This window comes from Pelodiscus sinensis, chromosome 14 (assembly GCF_049634645.1).
Source record: "Pelodiscus sinensis isolate JC-2024 chromosome 14, ASM4963464v1, whole genome shotgun sequence".
Taxonomy (NCBI): domain Eukaryota; kingdom Metazoa; phylum Chordata; order Testudines; family Trionychidae; genus Pelodiscus; species Pelodiscus sinensis.
Window position 1 is genome coordinate 4,605,981 of NC_134724.1, and position 22,629 is coordinate 4,628,609.

The 22,629-nt window shown below is 43.7% G+C and overlaps 2 protein-coding genes, 1 long non-coding RNA gene and 4 other non-coding genes across 7 annotated transcripts; 6 read left to right on the top strand and 1 right to left on the bottom strand.

Annotated features, from left to right (window-relative positions):
• Nucleotides 1-103: 103 nt before the first annotated feature.
• On the top strand, nucleotides 104-7,232 carry RPL4 (ribosomal protein L4). Its single transcript, XM_006129165.4, has 10 exons — nucleotides 104-261; nucleotides 1,119-1,290; nucleotides 1,941-2,047; nucleotides 2,504-2,642; nucleotides 3,406-3,530; nucleotides 4,033-4,162; nucleotides 4,617-4,773; nucleotides 6,624-6,707; nucleotides 6,905-7,025; nucleotides 7,109-7,232. The coding sequence occupies exons 1-10, from the start codon at nucleotides 259-261 to the stop codon at nucleotides 7,148-7,150; spliced, it is 1,080 nt and encodes a 359-aa protein (XP_006129227.1). The 5' UTR covers nucleotides 104-258; the 3' UTR covers nucleotides 7,151-7,232.
• On the top strand, nucleotides 1,782-1,853 carry LOC112546829 (small nucleolar RNA SNORD18). The gene has a single exon (XR_003090550.1). It is a non-coding gene; the product is annotated as a small nucleolar RNA SNORD18 (small nucleolar RNA).
• On the top strand, nucleotides 2,333-2,432 carry LOC112546837 (small nucleolar RNA SNORD16). Its single transcript, XR_003090557.1, has one exon. It is a non-coding gene; the product is annotated as a small nucleolar RNA SNORD16 (small nucleolar RNA).
• Nucleotides 2,497-13,323, bottom strand: LOC142818289 (uncharacterized). Its single transcript, XR_012895691.1, has 2 exons — nucleotides 13,039-13,323; nucleotides 2,497-3,344 (listed from the first exon to the last, which is right to left on the bottom strand). It is a non-coding gene; the product is annotated as an uncharacterized LOC142818289 (long non-coding RNA).
• Nucleotides 3,899-3,966, top strand: LOC112546836 (small nucleolar RNA SNORD18). Its single transcript, XR_003090556.1, has one exon. It is a non-coding gene; the product is annotated as a small nucleolar RNA SNORD18 (small nucleolar RNA).
• On the top strand, nucleotides 4,244-4,314 carry LOC112546835 (small nucleolar RNA SNORD18). The gene has a single exon (XR_003090555.1). It is a non-coding gene; the product is annotated as a small nucleolar RNA SNORD18 (small nucleolar RNA).
• Nucleotides 13,324-13,389: 66 nt separating the features above from the next.
• On the top strand, nucleotides 13,390-20,976 carry SNAPC5 (small nuclear RNA activating complex polypeptide 5). The gene is made up of 3 exons (XM_075896877.1): nucleotides 13,390-13,582; nucleotides 18,389-18,472; nucleotides 19,096-20,976. The coding sequence occupies exons 1-3, from the start codon at nucleotides 13,493-13,495 to the stop codon at nucleotides 19,198-19,200; spliced, it is 279 nt and encodes a 92-aa protein (XP_075752992.1). The 5' UTR covers nucleotides 13,390-13,492; the 3' UTR covers nucleotides 19,201-20,976.
• Nucleotides 20,977-22,629: the final 1,653 nt, after the last annotated feature.

The following is a 22,629-nucleotide window of genomic DNA, read 5'->3' on the forward strand; positions in this document are numbered from 1 at the left end:
AAAATAGTCCTCAGGCTCGGGAGGGGTGGGGAGACTGGAGGGTCGTGGAATGAGAATATCTCCCCAGCCTCAAACAGAGGGCGGGAGGGAGAGTAGAGCACGCGCTTTGGGACCGGTTCTTGGCAAGTTTGCGTGGGATGGTTTAGGGAAGGGTGCGGTGGAGGGTTACTCATAGGGAGACGGCAGTGATAGGTCCTTCCTTTTCCGGTTGGAGCCGTGGCGGAGTGAGGAGCGAGAGCTCGAGGCTCCTCCGCCAGCATGGTGAGGCGCGGCCTGTGGGGCTGGGCCGCTGGGTGGCGGGGCACAAGGGGGTGTCGCAGGCGGGGAACGGGGCGAGCAGTGAGCCGGGGAGCGGGAACAGGGATCGGCGGGCAGAGCCGGGCCGCCGCGGTCGGAGGGGAGCGGCAGGCCGCCGCCATTTTGGGGCCGGTTGCGTTCGGCCTGCCGCGTGGAGCCCGCGTGCGGCGGGGGAGCAGGCCCGGGCGGAAGGAAAGACGCGATCGGCCGAGCTGGGCGGTGGGGGTATGGACACGGGCCTGACTCCCGTGGGGAGGGCCAGGGCTGAGATCCCGCAACTCGTCGTTCAGCGCTGGGCTCTGCTGGGGAGGCTCTTTATTTGGGGTTGGAGGGGGTTCGCATGGATGGGGACCGATCCAGCCTGGCTCTCGTCTTAATCCACTTCCCGCCCGTGCAAAGCACGGAAGATTGGAGTAAAAATGGACTCTACAGGCCGCTGCGCGCTCTCATCACAGTTCCTTCCCCAGAACAAATAAAAGGTTTGATGAAACCATGTTCCGATTTTCCACATAGTGACATAAGGCAAGAGTCTGTATTAAAACAGCCTGTAGTCCCAAGAACAGTAGTTCTATGTGATGAAGCTGAACTGCGTTGACCTCCCAAGTGTGACTGCTTATACAGGGTCATGAAGATGTTGGTATAAATTGAAATAGTGATTGCTGTGATGATATTGGTCTTGAGTTCAGTGACAGTTGCCTGCTATCAACATGCTAGCACTGTTCAATTGAAGAAAAGACACTCTGAGCAATGATTTTCCACCTTTTGAATCTGAACCACTCAATTTATTGATTCTGAAGAAAAAAAACTCTTGTCTTTTTCAGGCTTGTACTCGTCCTTTAATATCTGTGTACTCCGAAAAGGGGGAGGTATCAGGCAAAAATGTCACCATGCCTGCTGTGTTTAAGGCTCCTATTCGCCCTGATATTGTGAACTTTGTTCACACCAATTTGCGCAAAAACAATAGACAACCATATGCTGTCAGTGAACTTGCAGGTATGATTTGTGTACATAATTTTAATTTTATTATATATTATTTGTCAACTTAGTATATACATGCCACTTACTATTTTTATTTTAGCTCTAAAATTACTGGGATTCAATTTATATAGTATCTTACAAGTAGGACTCGGAACTGTTGCTACCTCTGGTGTGGAACCAGGAATGTATAAAGTACATTAGCCAATTAGAACCACAAGGAAAATTTATGTTAGGCAAAATCAGTTAATGCCGCTGTTATGAGCAGTGCCATAAAACTGGTTCTCAACCTTTCCAGAGCACTTTATCCCTTCAGGAATGTGAAGCCCAACCACCACTGCCTAAGGGTCCCACAAAGTTATGCCTATGGCATAGGGATCGAGACAGTTGCCCTGCTTGCCACCCCTCTTTTTGATAATGTTACACTATGGTCCCAGTTGTTGGAGGGTGTCCCCTCCCTCCACAATTGGCATTCAGGCTGCAAAATCTCTCTTAATTCATTCACTACACAGAAATGATGAGATTCCACTTCATTGGTCCGTGTTTCTGAACTACATGATATCAGTGGAAGTTCTGATTCTTTTGAATTCTTTATTCCCATAATTTAATGAAAGTGTATTTTTTTCTTTTTCTGGACTTCTGATACATTTAAAATCTTACTGTTTCAGGACATCAGACAAGTGCTGAATCTTGGGGTACTGGAAGAGCTGTTGCTCGTATTCCCCGAGTGCGAGGTGGTGGAACTCATCGCTCTGGCCAAGGTGCTTTTGGAAATGTATCCTTTTGATTTTGACCGTGACTATTAAGTAGGTATGAAATTGAACTTTGAGGGGGCAGATAGCTTCTGAATTAATTGCCAGGATTATCTAAATGTGAAGGTTCTTCCTCTTTAAAGTAATAACCACTTACTGTAGATTGGGCTCTTTATGGTACAGTCCAATAGTAATATGAAGGCTCAAGTTCCACTTGTTTGAATTAAAATGTATTTTAATGTATAAAACCATTAACTAGTAACTATGAGGTGAGAATTTTTGAGATGCACATTGCTGTTTGTTTTGCTTGCCATGATGTCGTAATTTGCGTCTTACTCTGTATTCAGTGACAGTTGCCTGCTGTCAGTGAGCTGGTACAGTTGGTTGACGAACAGCTAATGCTGAGCAAGACTTTAAAAGATCTTGTTTTCTAGGAATATTTTAAAAGGTTTTTTTAATTCTTAACTATGGATGCATAGATGTGTCGTGGAGGCCGTATGTTTGCCCCAACCAAGACTTGGCGACGTTGGCACCGCAGAGTAAATACAACTCAGAAACGGTATGCCATCTGTTCTGCTCTGGCAGCTTCTGCTCTCCCAGCACTGGTCATGTCTAAAGGTGGGTATGTTGAAAATCCAAGAATGCTGGCTGTCTACTACTTTACAACAATGTGCCAACAGCTCATTATTTTAGTGCCATTGCTATAAACTAGGGATGTGAATGGGTGACTGGTTAACTGGTAAAAATCACCCTTACTAGGTGATGCTTACAAGGTACCAGTTAACTGGTGCCTGGGAGCAACTCGCAGCCTGTCATAAATTATGGGCTGCCCCAATGGAGCTTGGAGCCTCCAGCAGCAGTAGTCCCAGTCGTGAGGCCAAAGATTCGCCTTAGTTGGTTAACCGGTTAAACATTAAGTTAACCTAATATTTAACTGGTTAACTGAATAATTGGGATTTTACTTCCCTAGTATAAACCAATGGATAACATAGGGGATACGATAAAGTGAGAAACACTTTATCATGGGAGAATTCAGTTTACTCCAAAGAAGTTGTCATACAGTATTGTAATATAACTTCTTATAATGGAAACAGCCTGTCATTTATATGAATCTTGCCTTGGTAGCTTATGGTATTCGGTTGCTTGAAAAACCAGTTTTGAGTCATATTCCAGATCACTGCTATGATTGTTACGCTTTATTAGAGGCTAAAGATAGGTTGAACTAACCTCAGCCCTAGAAGTAGTCCTAGAAATGTGCTTTGAGGGGTCACCAGTGCAGTCATGTGGTGAAGCTTGCATTCCTCATTATTACATTTAGATCTGTGTGGACAAAAAAGGGAATAGATAATTTATAATCAAGTTCTCATAAAATCCTTATCAGGCCATCGCATTGAAGAGGTCCCAGAACTTCCGCTAGTGGTTGAGGACAAAGTTGAGGGTTATAAGAAAACCAAAGAAGCTGTTCTGCTTTTGAAGAAACTTAAAGCATGGAATGACATTAAAAAGGTAAGGTGATGACTGTTAGTGAAAGCATTTTTTTCCCAAATCCCTTTACAAATTCCCATTAAAACAGTGTTGATGCCAGACTGCATTTTAGTAGATTAGTATGTTGGCTGTAAAGTCTTCATTTGCTGTAACTTAATCATTAAATAATATAATGAAGATGTTTGTTTTATAAGCTCTAATGAGAGCATGACTTAACACTTTGCCAAGAATTAAATACTTGACCAACTATAGTAGATTCAAAGCAAATTATAACCAATCAACATAAATTTTCTTTTCACTATGTTGCTTCATTTCATTGCCTGCATCATTTTAAGATTCTTTATTTCAGGGTTGCATTGAAAAGGATTTTTTAAAAGCCTAACTTATCTAAAAAATGATGAACTTTTCACTGGTCCGTGTTTCAGATGAACGGTGATGATGGTGAAGTTCTGATTTGTTTGTGCTACCTCTTAATAGTAGGAACTGTATTGTTTGGGTATCTACATGTTTTATTTCTATGTAGGTTTATGCCTCTCAGCGTATGCGTGCTGGGAAGGGTAAAATGAGGAATCGCCGTCGCATCCAGCGCAGAGGACCCTGCATTATCTATAATGAGGATAATGGCATCATCAAAGCTTTCAGAAACATCCCAGGTACCTTTGAATTTCAGTACTGAATAAATGGCAGGATATCTGTTACCGCGAGGCTGTGATCCTCTGTTCGGATGAGATTACCTAGAATGATGAGATTCCACTTCATTGGTCCGTGTTTCTGAAACGCATGATTTTGTGGAAGTTCTGACTACATTTGAGTTCAGTGAATGTATATACCTCTGAAAGAATGTGTTTAGTACACTTTTAAGGATATTGTTGCATTGATTAGAGATCTGCTTCATTTATTTGATAAAATATTCACACTGAGCAGTAAGATACTGCTGATGCTAATTTTTTTAACAAAAAAAAACCCTTTGAAAAAGTTTCATTTTGTAATCTTGATGCCTGTGTACATTTGTAGAATAAAGATTTTTATTCATACTTGCTTTTTGTGGACTGAGCTGCTGTGATTTTGCTGTTGTATTAAGTACAATACAAAATTGTCTCATTATAGGAATTACTCTCCTCAACGTAAACAAGCTGAATCTTTTGAGACTTGCTCCAGGTGGCCATGTTGGACGTTTCTGCATTTGGACTGAAAGTGCCTTCCGCAAGCTGGATGAGTTGTATGGTACCTGGCGCAAAACTGCTACTCTGAAGAGTGACTATAAGTATGTATGTCTAGAATCTGACTTGGCTAAAATTTTAGTAAGGTGATTCTGACAGGTGATCTGGTACTAGTGAACACTAGGGATGTAAGAGGACTTGCATTTCCATGCCCCCATACCTGGACCTGGGAGAAGCCAGCTCCTCTGGGGATGGCTCAGACAGGACTCCAATCTCTGACTGTCCACTGGGCTGGCCCCAGTTCCCCGGGAGCCCTGCTTACACCAGGTAGGCAGGGAAGGGGTAGGGCGGGCACAGCGCAGCAGCCAGGTGAGCTTGGCACTCCCAGGCTGGACTCAGGAAGATGTGGGCTCACTGCTTGGCTGGAGTGAGCCCAGGAGGGATTCCCATGGCAAGCTGGGCTGATGCCGCTGGTAGCACTGTATAAAGCCCTGGGCTGGGCAAGCAGGGGCAGCGCTTTGGGCCAGGCTGGGTGCTCAAGGAGCCCGGCTGCTCCTGTGGGCATCTAGGAGGAGGCTCCAGCAGCTGAGCCAGGAGGACTGGGTTCGCTCTAGCCAAGCAGTGAGCCCAGACTGAGTGCTGCGTACCAGTGGCAGCAGCCCACTGGGCTCAGGCAGTTGCCAGGGCTTCGTTCCAGGCAGACGGGAACTGTGGCTCCGCCCGGGCATGCCACAGCCTGAGGGGGGGGGGCAGAGCAGGGCAAGCAGCTGCATGGGGTTGTGGCCAAGTCTCTGTCTTCCTGGCTGGGCTCTGCCTGGCCTGCACGGTGCCTTTGTGCCACTGCAGGGGATGTAATCAACTAGTCAACTATCCGATAAGCAAAGTTTATGGGATAGTCAACACGTTAGTTGTTCCCCTCCCGCCCCAATCAGAAAGAGGCAGCAAGGCGGGGGGAGCCAGTTTAAAAGTCAGTTCCCCTCCAGCTCCGTGGCAGGGGTGCAGTGGTAGCATTCCATCTTTGAAATGCACAAGAGCCAGCGGGGGTGGTGAATGGAACCCAGGGTCAGCAGGGACTCCTGTACATTTCAAAGCTGGAAAGCTGCGTGGCACTTCTGCCTTTGAAATGTAGCAACAGCTGGGCGGGCTCTTGCTACATTTAAAAGCGGAAGCGCCCTTATCGACTAATCAAAGAGTAGATGGAAATTCCATCAATTATTTGATTAGTTGATAATCTAATTTAACATCCCTCGCCACTCCCCAGCATCTTGAGCAGCTGGGGGGAGCCGCCCCCCTAAAATGGCTTCACAGGTTGCTCCACAGGGCAGGAGGTGTGAATAGGTGGGTCAGATGCCTCTCACCAACCCAGTGCTAACTTCTTAGAGCCCAGCCAGCTGCTGTGGCCCTTGGGCTTCCCCTCCCAGCTGCAGGATGTGCACAGCAGGCAGCACTTCCTGCGGTTCCCACCCTGAGCCACCAGAGCATGAATGGGAAAGGGAGCAGTTAAATGGGATGCGCTGGGAAGCCACATCCCAAATCAAACCCGCCTGCAGACTGCCCTTTTCCAGGCTTGCCTAGCACGTTCTGCTGCCCTCAGGGCTGGCCGCGGATGGGGGCTGCTGGACCCAGCTCAAGCCAGCTCTGTTCATGCCAGGTCCAGGAGTAACCTCCTGCTGTGGTGCTGCAGTTTAAATGTAGTAGGAGCCAGACTGCATGCCCAGGTCTTATTACATTTAAACTGCAGAGCTGCAGCAGGGAGTAGCTCCCAGAGACTTCCAACCCTATCAATTACAGGATTAGCTGATTATTTGTTTAACATCCCTAGTCAACACAAGCTCTGTAACTTTTAGATGAGTATGGACTCAGCATATAAGGTTTTTAAAATAGTTCACTTTTCTGAGCACAGACAAAATGTCCTCACCTAACCTGTGATTCTAAACGTTTGTGTTTTGTGTAGCCTACCAATGCATAAGATGACCAATACAGACCTTGGAAGAATCTTAAAAAGCCAGGAGATCCAGAAGGCCCTGCGTGCACCAAAGTAATTGTTTTTATCTAATTACAAAGTGCAAAGATTTATTTTAACACTACTTTATCTTTTTGGATGATTGTGTGTGAGGGCACTCAACATGGAAGCAAGAATGCTCTTCTCTTTTCAGTTTCTAGTGTGAAGAACTTGGCTTTATGTAGATTAGTCCAATTTCCATGAAGTACACTAATTGAGAATTGTTTTTACAGTAAGAAGATTCATCGTAGAGTTCTCAAGAAGAATCCTCTGAAGAATCTGAGAGTCATGATAAAACTGAATCCATATGCCAAGACAATGCGACGCAATACTATTCTGCGCCATGCTAAAAACGTGAGTCAAGTTAGATGTCTAATCTAAGCATTATTATACATTCTGTACATATTTTTGAAGACCTGTCTTTTTTCCCTCTACAGCACAAAAGCAAACAAGAGAAGAAGTCAAAGGCTGCAGCATAATGGACTTAAGATGAGGATTATCCACTTGAGTTCAAAAGGCTGTATTGAGGATTTACAACAAATAAATATTCTATCAAATTGCTGAGCATAAGTTTTTTGTGACCACTACTGCAAATGCTTAGGAGGGAGGGTACAAGTGAAAGTAAATTAAATAATTGATTAGCAATTAGAATAATGCTGGGCACTAAAAACAAATGTCAGAACATAATAGAGGGTGCAAGTGAGAAGTTCTAATATTGTAAAACTTAAATATAGTTAAGCTTTATAAAAGGGGAACTTGATACCTAGTTGGGGGGGGTGCTTAGGGCTTCTAGAGTTGCTTCCGGACCCAAGTTAGCATTCACTCCAGTGGGAAATTTGTCTAGACTGGGGGCTTTCCCTTTCCAATGTGTGGATAAGCAGATTCATTCTAAGGAAGTTTCACCACAAAGTTGAGCTCCATTTTTCTTTTAATAGCACTTGAATGGACTTTGAGATCATCTCATCCAGTTAAAATATGGAGAGGTATTGCCAAGCTTTTGGTTGAAAGTGGAAGTGTTTTTGCCTTTAACAGAAAATCAAGCTTCTTAGAGAAAATCAACTCTACAGTAAACTTGATCAGTATTACTTTGCACCCAGAAAGTTAGTGAGAGAACTGATGCTTCTGTGCCTAAATTAAAACCTTTTTAATACTAAAAAGCATCTATCTTAAACATTTGCATATTGTCAAACTTGCTTTGCTGCACTAGTGACATAGATTGTCCCTCACAGTTGAAATATACATCCTACAAAAAGATGTAGCGAGGGAAGAATTGAAATTAAGAGTTGAATTTAGATTACAAATTCTACATTGTATTTTTAATGAAAGATGGAGAAATAGACTACAGCGTGAAAGTTAAATGATACATTGGTGTGGTTGGAGGGATTTAAAGAGTGAAGATGCTGGAGATGGGATGCAATTTTAGAAAGGAAAAGCCGAAGGAAACCAGGGGCAAAGACAGACATAATGAATTGGCTTACTCTGAGACTAAAGAGGTGGCGTTTAAATTTTATTCAGAAAGACATTGGTGACCGAATAACCTCACAGTGGAGATAATATAGGTAAAGTGGCAATGTTTGTTTGTCTTCAGCAAAGCTTAGGAGTATTTTGATTCTATAGATAGAATGAGCTTGATACTTGTTTTCTCTTGTTGAGTATGTACAGTAAACTTCCGATAATCTGGCACCTTTAGGACCCAGGGGGTGCAGGATTATCAGATATGCGGGACTATCAGAAGGGGGGCTATGAGGGGCCTGGTGTGGAGTGGGGGGGATGCGCCCCTCGGTGCTGCGGGACCAACCTAGCAGCAACCCAACTGCTCTGCCCCAGGCGTCCAAGTCAGCTGCTGCTAAAACTGACCAGTGGCTGACTCGTGGAAGCCGGGGGCAGAGCTGCTCTGCCCCCTCCCCCCACTTCCCCGAGTCAGCTGCTGGTCAGTTTCAGCAGCAGCTGAATTGGGGAAGCTGGGGGCAGAGCAGATCCAATTGTCAGTTGCCCGGAGCACTTCCTGGTTCCAGATGATGCCGGACCACTGGAGTTTTACTGTAACATGCAACTGCTTGTGTTAAATAACTGCTTTTTTTGATACTTAGTGTAGAAATAGGATCTTCTGCTCTTAGGACAAACAAAGCAAATACAACATGAAATTTAAAAATGGTTTCTCATATTAACCTCTTAACCTGCTCAAAGAACTATGAGAATTTATGATTAAAGGCATTATGCAGAAGACTTTCAAAATCGTAGGTTTTTTTTTTTTGTGGAAATGGGTTAAACAAATACAAGTCGTAGCTATAGTAGGCAGAAGAGTTTGAAACTTCATTATGTGATAGTAAGGTTCTAATTCATCAACCTAGCATGGGACCACAAAGACTGACCTAATGTCTACACTACTGCAAAAAGTTAGCCTAAGGCACACAGCTTGGCACACAGCTTAGGGATACAAAGGATTAACTGGTTACCTGGTAAGCATCACTCTGTAATGTAATGTAAGCAAGCATCTTACAGAGTGATGCTTACCGATTAGCCCATGGTAGGAGGGAGCTGCAAGACCCCAGTTAAATGTAACATTTAGCCAGTTAAAAAGGATTTTACATCTCCTAACAGTTCCCAGTTCTGTGAATAATACAGCTGAAGTTGATGTACCTTAGGTGGAGTTAGATTTAATGAGAGACTTTACATTACTCTTGTTAAACTGCTGGAATGCTCAAAGTCCTTTGCTGCTGCAGAACCACTTTAGGATGAAGGGAAATTATCTTTACCCACTGGTTTAGTGAGAAACAGAATTTTAATTCATTACTACTGCATTTGAGATGAGAGGATTTTTTTAAACTTGTGGGTTATACAGTTCACTTCAGCTTTTCTTTAAATGCCTGTTTATCTAACTTATTCTTTGGTAACTGTAAACATTCTGCTAGTTGAGATTTGTTGCTTAGGAAATCACAGCTATGATGCAAATAATTTCTGGATCAAAAATAATGAGGTTACCCAGTATGGCAGGGGTGGGCCAGATCTGGCCTGTCTAGCATTTCTGGCCTGTCAGGTGAAATTAATAGTGATAACCCCTGATCACAGACTAAGATATATGTGCAACTAGCCTTCAACTAGAAGAATACGATAGGTAATGCATTAGAATTGAAATGCTACATTACAGTAGACTGCCTATTTCCCATCTCCCTTGTGCAGGAATGCTATTGTGATTGGATATGGGTAGTGACTGCAACATTTTCAAGTATGATGTGACATTCAATCATACTATACTAGTTACTCTGTATGCAATACAATTTGCTGTAAAGGATTTGACATTTACATCCAGGACTATCATCTTATTTACCATACACACAAGCTACTGAAAAGCATCCTTAACTTGCATCTGTTCACATTGATAGCGGATATAACAGTAATTACAAGAGCTCTATTAGACTAACATATTATAAATGGATATTTTGTATAATCCTAATATCTGCAGTAGTATGTAGTTCACTAAGTTACATTAGTAGCTAGAGTCAGTTAAGATTTGATAAATGTTTTTATATGAAATTGGGTTGAATCAGTATTCGGGTTTTTAAATATTTCACGTTCCCTCTAGCTTATTAGATATAAAAGTTCAATAAAAAATAGTTTACCTCTTTAAATTATAAATAATTCAACTCTTCCCAAGCAAAAGCCTAAAACAAAGGGACCAAATGTAGATTAATTTGTTCAATATGCTTATTTAATAAAATTTCTGATTACTCTCAAAGCTAAAAGGGAAAATGAGACTAGTACTCATGTATTTAAAAACAGCTCAGTGTTTGGAAGACTTGTTAACTTTAATTAAATACAGTAGACCTCAATTAACACTTTAGTTACAAATTTACCAATCAAGTACACTTTGGAACTGGATATACATAAGAGACTGTGGCACCAGCCCCTGGGAGTGGTGCTGCCCAATGGCACTGAGTCTCGGTGCCAATGATTCACTCGTGGAGGCTAGTGTGCTGTTGATGGAGGCCACTGGAGCTATTTTTGACTAAAATACTGCCTCCATGAGAAGTTTAAATGGGTGGTTTAAACTAGTTTGAGGTTTGAATCTGTTGCAGATTTTGCACCTGTCTGCCTTTAGACAGGGGTTGGGTAGGTCACCATGATGACCAACAGGAGTTTGGGGCAGTAGCAGAGGAATGTAAGGTGGTTTCTCTCTCAGCCCTGCAGGCTGCACTGGAGTCAGCTGGTTCGGTAGCCTGTGGTATGGCTAGAGGCACAGTCATGCATAAAAACTCATGGCTGTAGGTGTTGGGGATCCCACAGGAGGGCCAGAATGCAATTCAAGACTTGTCCTTTGAGGGGTTGGGCCTTTTCTCAGACCAGATGGACTCTAGATTACATAACTTTGAAGGACACTCCAGTGTGATCCTTAACTTGCTGAGCATCCACATTCTGGCCCTTTAAACCCCAGCTATCCCCGTGCCCATATCAACTCAGAACCATGCAGGATTTCACTAGGTGCAGGGACAGGTGTGGCAAAAATTGTAATGGGAGGAGACACAGGAGATCCTCCTCTGGTGAGGGGGTGGGCTCCTCCACTAAGGCCCCAAATTGGGGTTTTGAAGGTGCTCCTAAGGACAGTGTCAGTCATCCCCTTGGCTCTTCCCTTTGTCAATTGTCTATCCTGATTCCACCATGCCTGGGCACAGATTACATTGGATGGTTGGATCCTAGTCACAGAATAGCATATTCTATCCCATTCTCTCCCTCCCACCTTCCCTCTCCTCTTCCCCACTCCTATTGAGGGATCCCTCTCATGAGCAACTTCTCAAGCAGGAGACAGAGTTACTCTTTGCACTAGGAGCAATACAGGCGGTTCCTTCAGAGTTCAGGGCAAAAGCTTTTATTCCCAATATTTCCTAATCCTGAAAGCTTCAGCCCAGACTTTAGAGGTCTCAATGCCTTTATAAGAAAGAGACAGTTCAGGATGATAACTCTGGCTTCCATTATCCCCTCCCTTGATCCTGGTATACTACCCTTGATCTAAAAGACATTATTTCACACATTGATCCAAGGGTTTCCATACCTGGACAATTGGCTTATCAAGGGCCCATCAGGAAGTCAGGTGGTGGACATGTGGAGTTGGTGAGAGCTGAATTCCTCCAACGGAGGCTCATGTTGAAAGAGGCCAAATCTACCCTTATCCCCATGCAGTGGATAGAGTTTGTGGGCTCCTTGTTGGACATGACCCAAGCCAGAGCCTCTCTCTCCAGGCCCAGGTTCCTAACAGTAAGGGGGATTGTAGAACAGCTGCAGTTATCCCCTATCACAGTAGCCAAAAATTGTATGAAACTGCTGGGCCAAATGGTCCATGAACATGTGTTGTGCAACATAAACTCAGGTTCATACTCACAAGCCAACTAGCCACATTCCTCCCCAAATCATCAACTATCCCACCTGGTAGCTACAGGAGGGTCATGTGCAGCGGAGTGCTTTTTCACCAAACTGCAGTCGTCAGTTCAGCTGGTGATGGACACTTTGGCACTGAGCTAGGGAACGCACATTGACAACTTGAGGAACAAGGTATGTGCTCCCAGGGGGAATTATCTCTGCACATCAGTATAGGAATATTAACAAGAACGCCCATACTGGGTCAGACCAAAGGTCCATCTAGCCCAGTATCCTTTCTGTGGACTGGCCAATATCAGATGACCCAGAGGGAGGGAACACAACAGGTAATTTTCACATGATCCCTCTCCTGTCATCCATTTCCATACAGAGACTAGGGACACCATTCCTACCTATCCTGGCTAATAGCCATTGATGGACCCGACCTCCATGAATTTATCTAGCTCTTTTATGAACCCTGCTAAAGTCCTGGACTTCACCACACCCTCTGGCAAGGAGTTCCACAGGTTGACTGTGCGCTAAGTTAAGAAAAACTTGGTTTGTTTTAAACCTGCTGCCTATTAATTTCATTTGGTGACCCTTAGTTCTTAAAGGCGTATGTCTACACTGGCGGGTTGTTGTGCCAGAAATATGCAAATGAGGCTAAGCGTGGAATATCGCTGAGCCTCATTGGCATACCTAATGAGCTACGCAAGGAGGAGAAGGCTCTTGTGCCAGAAGGAGCTGTCTACACGGCCCCTTCTTACGCAAGAAAAACCCTCTTGCGCACTGCCGTTCTTGCTGAAAATAATCCGCATTGCCCAAGAGGGGTTTTCTCACAAGAGGGAGCTGTGTAGATGCTACCTCTGGTGCAAGAGCTTCTTCTGGAAAAAAAAGGCCGCTCATTAGGGATGCAAATGAAGCGCCACAATATTCCACGCTTAGCCTCATTTGCATATTACTGGCGCAACAACCCGCCAGTGCAGATGTAGCCCTACTGTGGGGGCCAGTAACTGACCTTTCCGGATCCGCTTTCCCCACAGCTGCCGCGATTTCCAGCCCTGTCGCCCAGCCCCACACGGGCTCCAAGCCGGAGTCTTTTTTAATCTCTCCAGTTCCAACCGCCGCTTCGTTTTGTGCCCGTGGCGGCGCGCAGAGCGCTCCTCCTGAGGCGCCCGATGCCCGGCGCCTCCCTCCTCAGGGGGCGTCTCTCAGCGCGGCCCCGCCTGCCTGGCCTCCGACGCGCGACGCTAGGGGGCCTCCCCGCCGTGCCTCGGAGGAAGAGGGGGGGCCGGAAGCGGCCAGAGCACTTCCGCCCGCCCGCGAGGGCGCCTTTTCCCCAAGCGTGTCCACGCCCCCCCCCCGCGCGCGCGCGCGCGCGTCGCCTCCGGGTGGCGTCATCGGCCTGCGCCGCCGGCCGGCCTGCGGGTAGGGCGCGGAGGTGGGGCGCCGCCAGGGGGCCTGAGGGGAGGATGCTGAGCCGCCTGCAGGAGCTGCGCAAGGAGGAGGAGACGCTGCTCCGCGTGAAGGCAGCGCTAAACGACCAGCTCAACCGGCTCAAGGTCAGGGGGCCCGGGCCGGACCACGGGCCCCTGCGGCCCCTCCCTGCCGTGAGCCGCCCACTCCCCCCGCCCCGGCTCTTCCCCTCTGCCCGCGCGCCCCACCCCCAGCTTGTGGCCGCAGCCTCCTGGGCGGCGGTTGGCAGGGGGGGGGGGAGCCGTGGCCCTCCCCCTCCCCAGCGCCCTTCTCTGGACGCAGATGCTGGAGGGACAAGGCTCCCGCCCTAGGGCTTTGGGCTCAGCTCGCCAAGCTCATCCCAGCCCATCCCCCTTGGCCGCTGCTGCCTACAGTGCCCACCTCCCCATCGCAGGCCGAACGTCTCTCTGGCCTGGCCAGGGCTGAGTAAATCTGCTGTGAAAAGGGGGGGATCTGTGTGTGTTGACATCACGTTTCGCAGCAGGTAGGCTAACTAGCGGGGACGCTCTGAAAACTGACACCAACCTGCAACAAAAACAGGACTGTGGAGCACTTTAAAGACTAACAAGATGGTTTATTAGATGATGAGCTTTCGTGGGCCAGACCCACTTCCTCAGATCAAATTGTGGAAGAAAATTGTCACGACCATATATACCAAAGGATACAATTTTAAAAAATGAACACATATGAAAAGGACAAATTGTATCCTTTGGTATATATGGTTGTGACAGTTTTCTTCCACTAATTGATCTGAGGAAGTGGGTCTGGCCCACAAAAGCTCATCCTCTAATAAACCATCTTGTTAGTCTATAAAGTGCTACATAGTCCTGTTTTTTGTTTCAGCTACACCAGACGAACATGGCTACATTTCTATCACCAACCTACAAGCGCTTCAGGGGGTAGCCGAGTTAGTCTGTTACAGAAAAAACAACAGCAAGCAAATGGTCTGCTAGCACTTTATAGACTAACAAAACACGAAAGCTCATGATACCATCTACATGTTTTGTTAGTTTATCAAGTGCTACCAGACCATTTGCTTGCTGTTTTTTTTACCAACCTACAAGTGTCAGGTTTCATAGTCGTGATTTGAAAGGTTAATCGGTACGCATCACCCTTAGCGGGTGATGCTTATTGGTTCTGGTTAACCAGTACAGGCTGGAACCTGCTTGTGGACAGAGGCTGCTCCAGCCTGTGGGTCTCTCCCCCCCCCCCCCCCCAGCCTGCCCCCTCTTAATCGGTTAACTGGTTAAACATTACATTTAAATGGTTAACTAATTAAACAACATTTTGCATCCCTATTTCATAGCAGCAGACTTACCAGCTAGCAAATCTTTAATAAAAAAAAAAAGGCAGCAGAAATGATGACAAATCCGAGACTGTGCAAAGCACCTTTTTTGTGTTTCTATTCTGTTTAGGTCCAGTAAAAAATAGAGACCACTGTACTAGGGATGTTAAATATCGGTTAACTGAATAGTCAATTAACCTCATTAATTCTTAGCGGTTATTCGACTATTCTATAATCCTCGGGGGCAGGGCCAGCAGCCAGTGCCTCTGTGTCAGAGGCAGCAGCACAGGGTGCCAAGCGGGAACTGGCCCGCAAGGGGAGACAGTTTAAAAACCAGCTCCCTTGTGGACCAGCTGCCTGTCACCCCACACTGCTGTTCAGAGTGGGGGTCTGAGCTTCTGGATCTAGCACCAGCCAGGATTGAGCTGGGCTGCCTGCCTGCCCAGCTCCTAATACACTTTAAATGCAGAGCCACAGCAGGGATAGGTCCTGGGCTCATCGTAAGCTGGGAGTGAGCCGGGCTGCTGGCTAGCCTACTAAAAAATTACTGATGGTGGGGGCAATGCATATAGTCTATAGGATTAATTTATAAGCTTTTGCTTATCAATTAAATGATTATACTATTACATCCCTACACTGTACATTATTTTTATTATTGAGTCTGTGGGAAAAAAAACAATTACATTGATTTGTGTATGTGCATATTTATTTTTCTAAAATGAATTATTTTAGGAAACATTTTCAGAGCAGCCACCAGCAAGTGTCATGGGCACTGGAAAAATGTGTATTGTGGAGGTTCCCGAACCATTCAACCATGATCTAAATCAGTGGTTCTCAACCTTTTTTTATAAAATTAAATTTGTGTGTGTGTGTGTATATATATATATATATATATATATATATATGTACTGCCCAGTACCTACGGTTTTCAGACACATAAAAACATTTTCTACCATTGCAACACATTCGTTTAAACAACTTAGCTGGACGGGCAATGAAATTTTTGGGTGTAAAAAGTACAAAAAAATAAAGCACTGTAAAACTTAAAGATTCAGTTTTATCCAAATTTCAGTTGTTGATGTACCCCCCCCCCCCCAGGCTTCTCTCGAGTACCTCTAAGGGTACATGTACCACTGGTTGAGAAACACTGCTCTAAACCATGTATAAGATGAAAACCTCTTCAAGCCAGAAATGCATTAGCACCTATGGCAAGAGTTGGTTGCTGCACTCTGAGGCCAACGGCTCTTGTCCTAGCCCATGAACTGGGCCTGGCCTAGCTCAGTAGCAGTGAAAAAGACTCAAAGTCTACCTCTTTCCATGCAGGGGAGAGTCTGGCTGGCTTCCCATCGGTGGTCAGCCCTGTGAGGTGGGCATGGTTTGATGTGCCCAAGGGGTTGCCCTTGCCAGCGGGGTCTGGTCTGTAGAAATGGTGTTGTGTGATGCAGTTTCCAACTTGATTGTCTTTCTAGTGGCCAGCCCTGGACTCAGTTTGAGATATAAGGTCTGAATTTGAGAGTCAAGCTGGGTTCCTTTAACTATGCAGAATTCATTGGGGGGGGGGGGGGAGGTTAATTGAAAGCTGTGCTGGGAAGTCCCTCTCTTCCATCTGAGTCTCTTCAGCAGGAGTAAAATCTTGTTTTTGTCATAGAAGTTAGCTACCATGACTGAAATAGGACTAATTACAAGGTGTTATTCCTGTGTGGCACTTTTCTAACTATAATCACATTTTAATCTCTTCTCTAAACCTACAATCTTTTCTGGTATGTTGAACAGAGAATTTTTAGAAAACCAAGCAGAAGCATATTATTTAGCATTTTTAGTGTATTCCTTTTTTTCTTTTCCTTTTGTTATACAGTATGCTATTTAAAAAGAAAGTGACATTCTGATGTAGTTAGGTAGATTTTATTTGTCTTGAATAACTAAAAACACTTTAAAAATTGGGAGGCTTGATTGTCTGGTGACTAGAGCAAGAATGTGGGAGTCAAGATTCCAGCATTCTTTTCCAAGTAACTCATTCTGCAAACTTGCTTTATGGATTCAGTTTCTTCGTCTTTAAAATAGAAATAATGTCTTTGACCCAAGAGTATTCTGAGGCTTAATTCAGTTATTTTTAATGCACTTTAAGATGCTTGATTGAAAATGTTGTATAAATGCAAAACACTAACACATACATTATTTAATTAAGTGCACTTGTTCGTTGGGAATTTGAGTGAAGGCTCCTTTCATTACAGCGCTCAGAAGATCTCTTGCCATGACCTATACAGTCTTTTCATAACTATTTCCTGTAGCAGTTGTTTGAATGCCATAAAGTTTTGCCAGGCAGAGTGTGACTGTGAGATGCCAAGACTGGTATGAAGTGACAAAATTATTAATAGGCAACTCATTCATGGAATGCACTGATCACATATCATTTCCGGCAAGGGATATAACATCTTTTAGAAGCATGCTGGCATGTGCAGTTTTCAGCATCACAGTTTTCAGAAGTGATGTCCATCACTTTATCACCTTTAGATTTTATCATATTTTAAAAGATTTGATATTGTAAAATTAGCTTCAGAAAAAGCATGTGAGCAGAGCAACAAAGCTCTGTTTACTTTACCATGCTTTTTTGTATATAACAGAAATAGATTAGACTTCTCAGATATCAGTAAGTGGGTCTAAGTATATAGCAGAGTCTTTGGTGAATAGCTCATATTCAGACTTGCTTCCTATTTTCTTTGAATTGTATTAAAAGTAGGGATATTTGAGGGTAAACAACTAACAATTTAACCAATAAGAGGATGCAAAGGCTTCCAACTCCACTTCTGGGAAGGAGACTTCACTGTGGCAGCAAAGCCTCTTCCCCGAGAGCCAGTCTGGTGGCCCAGCTCCTGAAGAAGGCTTCACTGCAGGCATCACAATATAAAGCAGGAAACCGCAGTGTATCTGTTAATCTTGCCGACTACACGCATTTCTCCCCTCCTCACTGCATCTGTATCAGACGTAGCAAGGGGAGTGAGCGGGAGCTGGTGCCCGTGAGGTGCTGGCTTTAAGCAGGCTCCCCACGAGCACTGGATTCACACTCCCACCCGTACTGCTGCCTCTGATATGCGAGGGCAACCAGAGCAGCCCCTGCCTGTGGCGGGGAGGGACGGCGCTCCGGCCCAGTCACAGTAAGTGGGAGGTGCCACTCCAGCTCATCCTGCCAGTGCCCTTTAATCAGTTAACAAGTGAAAAGTGAAGTTACTCACCTTGGTGCAGTAACTATCGTTCTTCGAGATGGTGTCCCCGCGGGTGCTCCACTGTGGGTGCTGGACTTGCCCCGGCACCCACAGTGGAGCACTCGCGGGGACATCCTCGAAGAAGAACATAATTAACAGGTTAACCAATTATGCGGGATTTTATATCCCTAATAATTTCATGTTTGTTCATGATAAATAGCTTGCATCAAGGTCATTACATGAGCTCCTAACAGTAGGTACTCACTGAGAGTTCAGTGTATTATCATTTACCTTCAGATGGCTACTTTGTCACTCTTCAAAAACAATAAATAGACCTTGAGTGTAGCTTGCTAATGGGTGCAAAGAAATAATTGCTGCAAAGATTTATTCCAATACCTTATTTCTAGGTGGAAGAGCTGGCCCTTCAATCTATGATTAGCTCCAGAGAGAAGAATGTCTCTCCACCAAGTATCACAGAGGAGACTCAAAATGTAAGGAACTCTCCTGCCTTTTGAAAGAAAGAAGGTTCACTCATTTCTCATGTAATATTACACAGATGTATATGTATCAAAGAATATGAAAGCAACAAAATATTGTCTGTTCATGTTTGAGTCTCTGTAGATGAGGAAGGTTCTGGTAAACATTTTACCTAAGGTTCTTAATCTGTTACGCTACTCACCAGCTAAGAGACAATGAAATTATTTCTCCCTCTTTTCCTCCTAACACCATGTTGTTTCTGGAAGTTGCATTGCAAAACTTTACTGCGTTTTAATTCCTGATCAGTAAAGTAAGCAAGTATAAAGTTTTGGCTGTAACTTTGTTTAGCCAAGATACTAGAAGAGATGGAAATTTGCATTGTTAAATAGTAACTCTGCTAAATATATGATCAGGCAAGAAATAGTTAAAACGATACTGTGGCTGCTTACCAGCTTAGTGGGCTTCATTATTCAGTGAGTCCAGTTCAGAATGGTCTCCCTCTTAAAAGGTTGTTGAGGCTCTGAATGGTGACAAAGGATATTAGCATTGTGAGATCCTCAGAGGGAAGATGCAATAGAAGTGCTCAGTATTACTATTCCTCTTGATAATTGATAACTTGACCTTGTTGTTATACCAGACTCTTGGGCAGATGGACAATGAGGCTGCTATCAATCAAACTGAATTGCAGCTAAGTGTTCAAGACCATGAGGAGGAGGAGGAAGAAGATGAATCAGACTCTTGAAGGGATGGAAAAATGGGAAACAGATTGGTCTTATTTATCCTAGACTCAGGAAATTCCCTTCTGTTCAAGCAAAACTTCCCTTCAGATTCTGCTTGGTGCTGTACACAGATACGAACTACACAAATGAATGAAAATTATTTTTGGAAGGTTCCAGCAATGTTAGATTGGTGGCATAGATGACACAAGCTTGTCAGAATCTTGTTTTGTATGTTAAAAGAACGAAAAGTTGTTGCACAAATATGTAGCATGATTCCTTTTACATTTAAAGCCTAAAAAGTAGATTACTACTTGTTTGTATATAGGTGGAAAAAGTTAACCTAGTTAACTAATTTAGTGCACTAAAAGCAATAACTATTCCAACTGTTATTCCACAAAGGTGGAGATTTGGTGCATTACTGAATAATAAGATTGGACTTCAGAAGCTCACCACCCAAATAATGGTACTGTAAAATCTCATTTTTATAGACTGGGACTATTTTGCTATACAAAAGAGGAAAAAAAGGTCTGTCTGTTTGTTTGCTGTCTGATGAATTCTCATCTGTATGGAAAATGAAATGTCACAGTTTGTCTATAAATATGACAAGTGTAGGGACTCTTATATTGGGAGCAGGAGCTATTATCCTATTAACTCTCAATGTTAACTCCACTTTAAACTGAAAGTCCAAGTAGCCTTTTTCAGAACTCCTGGTGTTATCCGCATGCCGTGCTGTCAATCTAAATACAAAAGTGAAGGAAAAATGTATTTTAAACAAGACATAAAATGCAAAATTCCAGAGAAGTTACTGGTAAAAAGGAGCAGCCAGTCAGCATCTACGTGTCCCTAGATTGTACAATAAAAGCTGTTTCACAAGAGATCCCCTAAGAGGAGATAATATTTTTAAACTATTTTGTCTCCCTTTTCCCATAGCAGAGCTCACAGTCCCCATAAACATATCTTCTGCTTTTGAGCTGATGCAAAAGGAAAGCTATAGGAAATTATGGTGATCTAGGCAACGAAAAATTATGGCACTTCCAGAATTCATGTAATGTTATACTAATAAATTAATGTTGAGCTTAGCAGACAAAGCATTTCCTCTGCCTGATGACTTGCAGGTACTAAATCACTGCAGCTGATTCTTGTATCATTCCTTAAATAGATGTTAGAACACACAGAAAATTGAACTTGTTACCCTGTTAAAAATAAAAGTAGTATCTTAATTCAGACACCCCTGCCAACCTCTGATAATAAGAAAATATTTATACACTAGATTTTTTTTAAATCTGGTATATAAAATGTGCATAAGCATTCTAGTGTTGATTATATGATATGAAATTTAAAGTTATGTTGATGTCTCTCCTAGCAATGCTAGCCTCACACAAAAGCTTAGTAGAAACCAAAATTGTCATTTTACTTATTTAACAAAGAGGGAGGGGGAAGTTTGCCATATGTTCTGTGTTCTAGGTGTGATTGTAAAACATGATCCAACTCTTAGTTCCTGCACCTGAGTGTATGAAAATATTTGAGCCAGTAGTTGATTGGCTCTTGATTAAAGCTTAGCTTTAATTTGTAGTTATGGATATTAAGTTTTAGGAGGTAAGTATAGCATTTTCTGTTGCAGAAGATCAGCCTGGCTCTGAGTAATTCTGTAATTGAAGTTTCAATCTTGTATTGCAGGATGAATTGCAGACTTGCCCCCAAACTCATTACAGCTGGGGTTGGCTAAGCCGAATGTTTCTAGGCCAGAGATGTCCCAAGTTTAGGTTAGGATGACAAAATAAACTGTTTTAAAAAATGTATTCTCTTGTACATGTAGTTTATAAGGGTAGCAGGACATGACCTGTGTTCCTTTGTTTTGTAGTGATGAGCATGTTTGCTGGCACTTAATTCTGTTTTCTCCCTTATATCCTGAGACATTGACAGCTTTTTGGTTTCATTTTTCTAGTCTAAACACAAAGTAAAACATGTTTTGTAACAGTTACCCTTAGGCCTCATTTACTCTAGAAAATGTTGACATGTTATTATTGGCTCGGTGTCTACACACACTTGCTACCATTTTGTAGGTATGCTGTGTACTATTTGTTAGCCTTGCTATGATGAAGTCAAAATACCACTTGTTCTTAGCCTGTGCTTGCTGTTATAAAATTGAAGGGCTAATGTACACAAACACTAGCTAATTAGCTTGCATGTTACATTTAGGCCCCCTGTCACTGTTCCACTGGGATCAAATGCATTCGAAGTGGTTAAGATGCTGCTGGATGTATAAATGTTGGCAAAATAGGATTTGTGTTCTGTGAGGTCTGGGCCACTGCTACTGTACATATGGTGTAGTTTTCTACTATACACAGGACCTTAGCCTGAACAGCTTTTAAACTCCAGTTAAACATGCTGTGCACTGGGGGACCAAACAATCTGGATTTAAGACAGGCAAGTAGGTGGAAAGAGTGTTAGCAGTAACGATGGCTCATATGCTGTTGATGGATACAGGCAGACTGCCATCCTCCTGTAGCATTTGAGCTTACTGAACATGAGAAACTGATGTGGATGACATAAGTTCTGGGCATTGTGATGGAGCGGTTTGAATCCTTTCTGAAAGCATTGGCTCAAAGCCTTAGTGAGGGGGAAGCTACTTCTTTGCCACCATTGAGTATCAACCAAGGATCAATACTTCGTATGCTTCTGCTCAATGTGTACTATAATGCCATTTTCAGCAAGTTAGTGATTGTTAGTGACCAGCTCATAACTGAACAACACCTGGTTGAAGCTGAACCCTGGCAAGATGCATGATGCTGATGGTGAGTTTGCAGCCCCTGTCCAGTCTCCTTTGGTTAAAGATATATATCCATAGTTGGTCAAGTCAGTTTACAAGTGCTCCTGGATTCCTTGCTGATGCTAAGCTTTTAGAATGAGATGCTTGCTACCGTTCCCAGCTGTTAATAGACTTCTCCATCTCCTGGTGGCAGATTACCTGCCTTCAATAATACATGCATTAGTCACCTCTCAGCAGCTGGACTACAGCAATGCAGGCTACATAGGCATGAAACAATCAGTTTGCAGAAAACTGCAGCCTAGTATAAAACACAGTAGTACAACTGTATGAGCACATCAAACTTGCCCTCAGCTTTCTACACTGACTCCCCAAGGAATATCATGTCAAAATCATAATTCTAGGACAAGGACTATGTTCAACTTTGCTCTTCAGGCACAATGTAAGTATCTGTAGTGAGAGTAAAAGTTAACTGTGCAGGAAGTAGAGCTTTCATGGGAGCCAGCCCAAGACTGCTGAGTCTACTCCTACTGGAACCAACTAACCATAAACCTCACCATCTTCCATTCTAAGTCCAAAGCAGATTACTTGTTGTATTAATACAAAAGGGAAAAAAATCTAATGTAATAAATATGGTTGGAGTATTTTCTTTGCTGAGCCAGAATAAATCACACAGGACTTATTT

Coding starts and splice junctions, on each gene's coding strand:
- RPL4 (XM_006129165.4), top strand. Junction 2,643..3,405: donor AGCACTGGTCATGTCTAAAG/GTGGGTATGTTG, acceptor AATCCTTATCAG/GCCATCGCATTGAAGAGGTC. Junction 4,163..4,616: donor AGCTTTCAGAAACATCCCAG/GTACCTTTGAAT, acceptor GTCTCATTATAG/GAATTACTCTCCTCAACGTA.
- SNAPC5 (XM_075896877.1), top strand. CDS start 13,493: ATGCTGAGCCGCCTGCAGGAGCTGCGCAAGGAGGAGGAGACGCTGCTC. Junction 13,583..18,388: donor ACCAGCTCAACCGGCTCAAG/GTCAGGGGGCCC, acceptor CCTTATTTCTAG/GTGGAAGAGCTGGCCCTTCA. Junction 18,473..19,095: donor TCACAGAGGAGACTCAAAAT/GTAAGGAACTCT, acceptor TTGTTATACCAG/ACTCTTGGGCAGATGGACAA.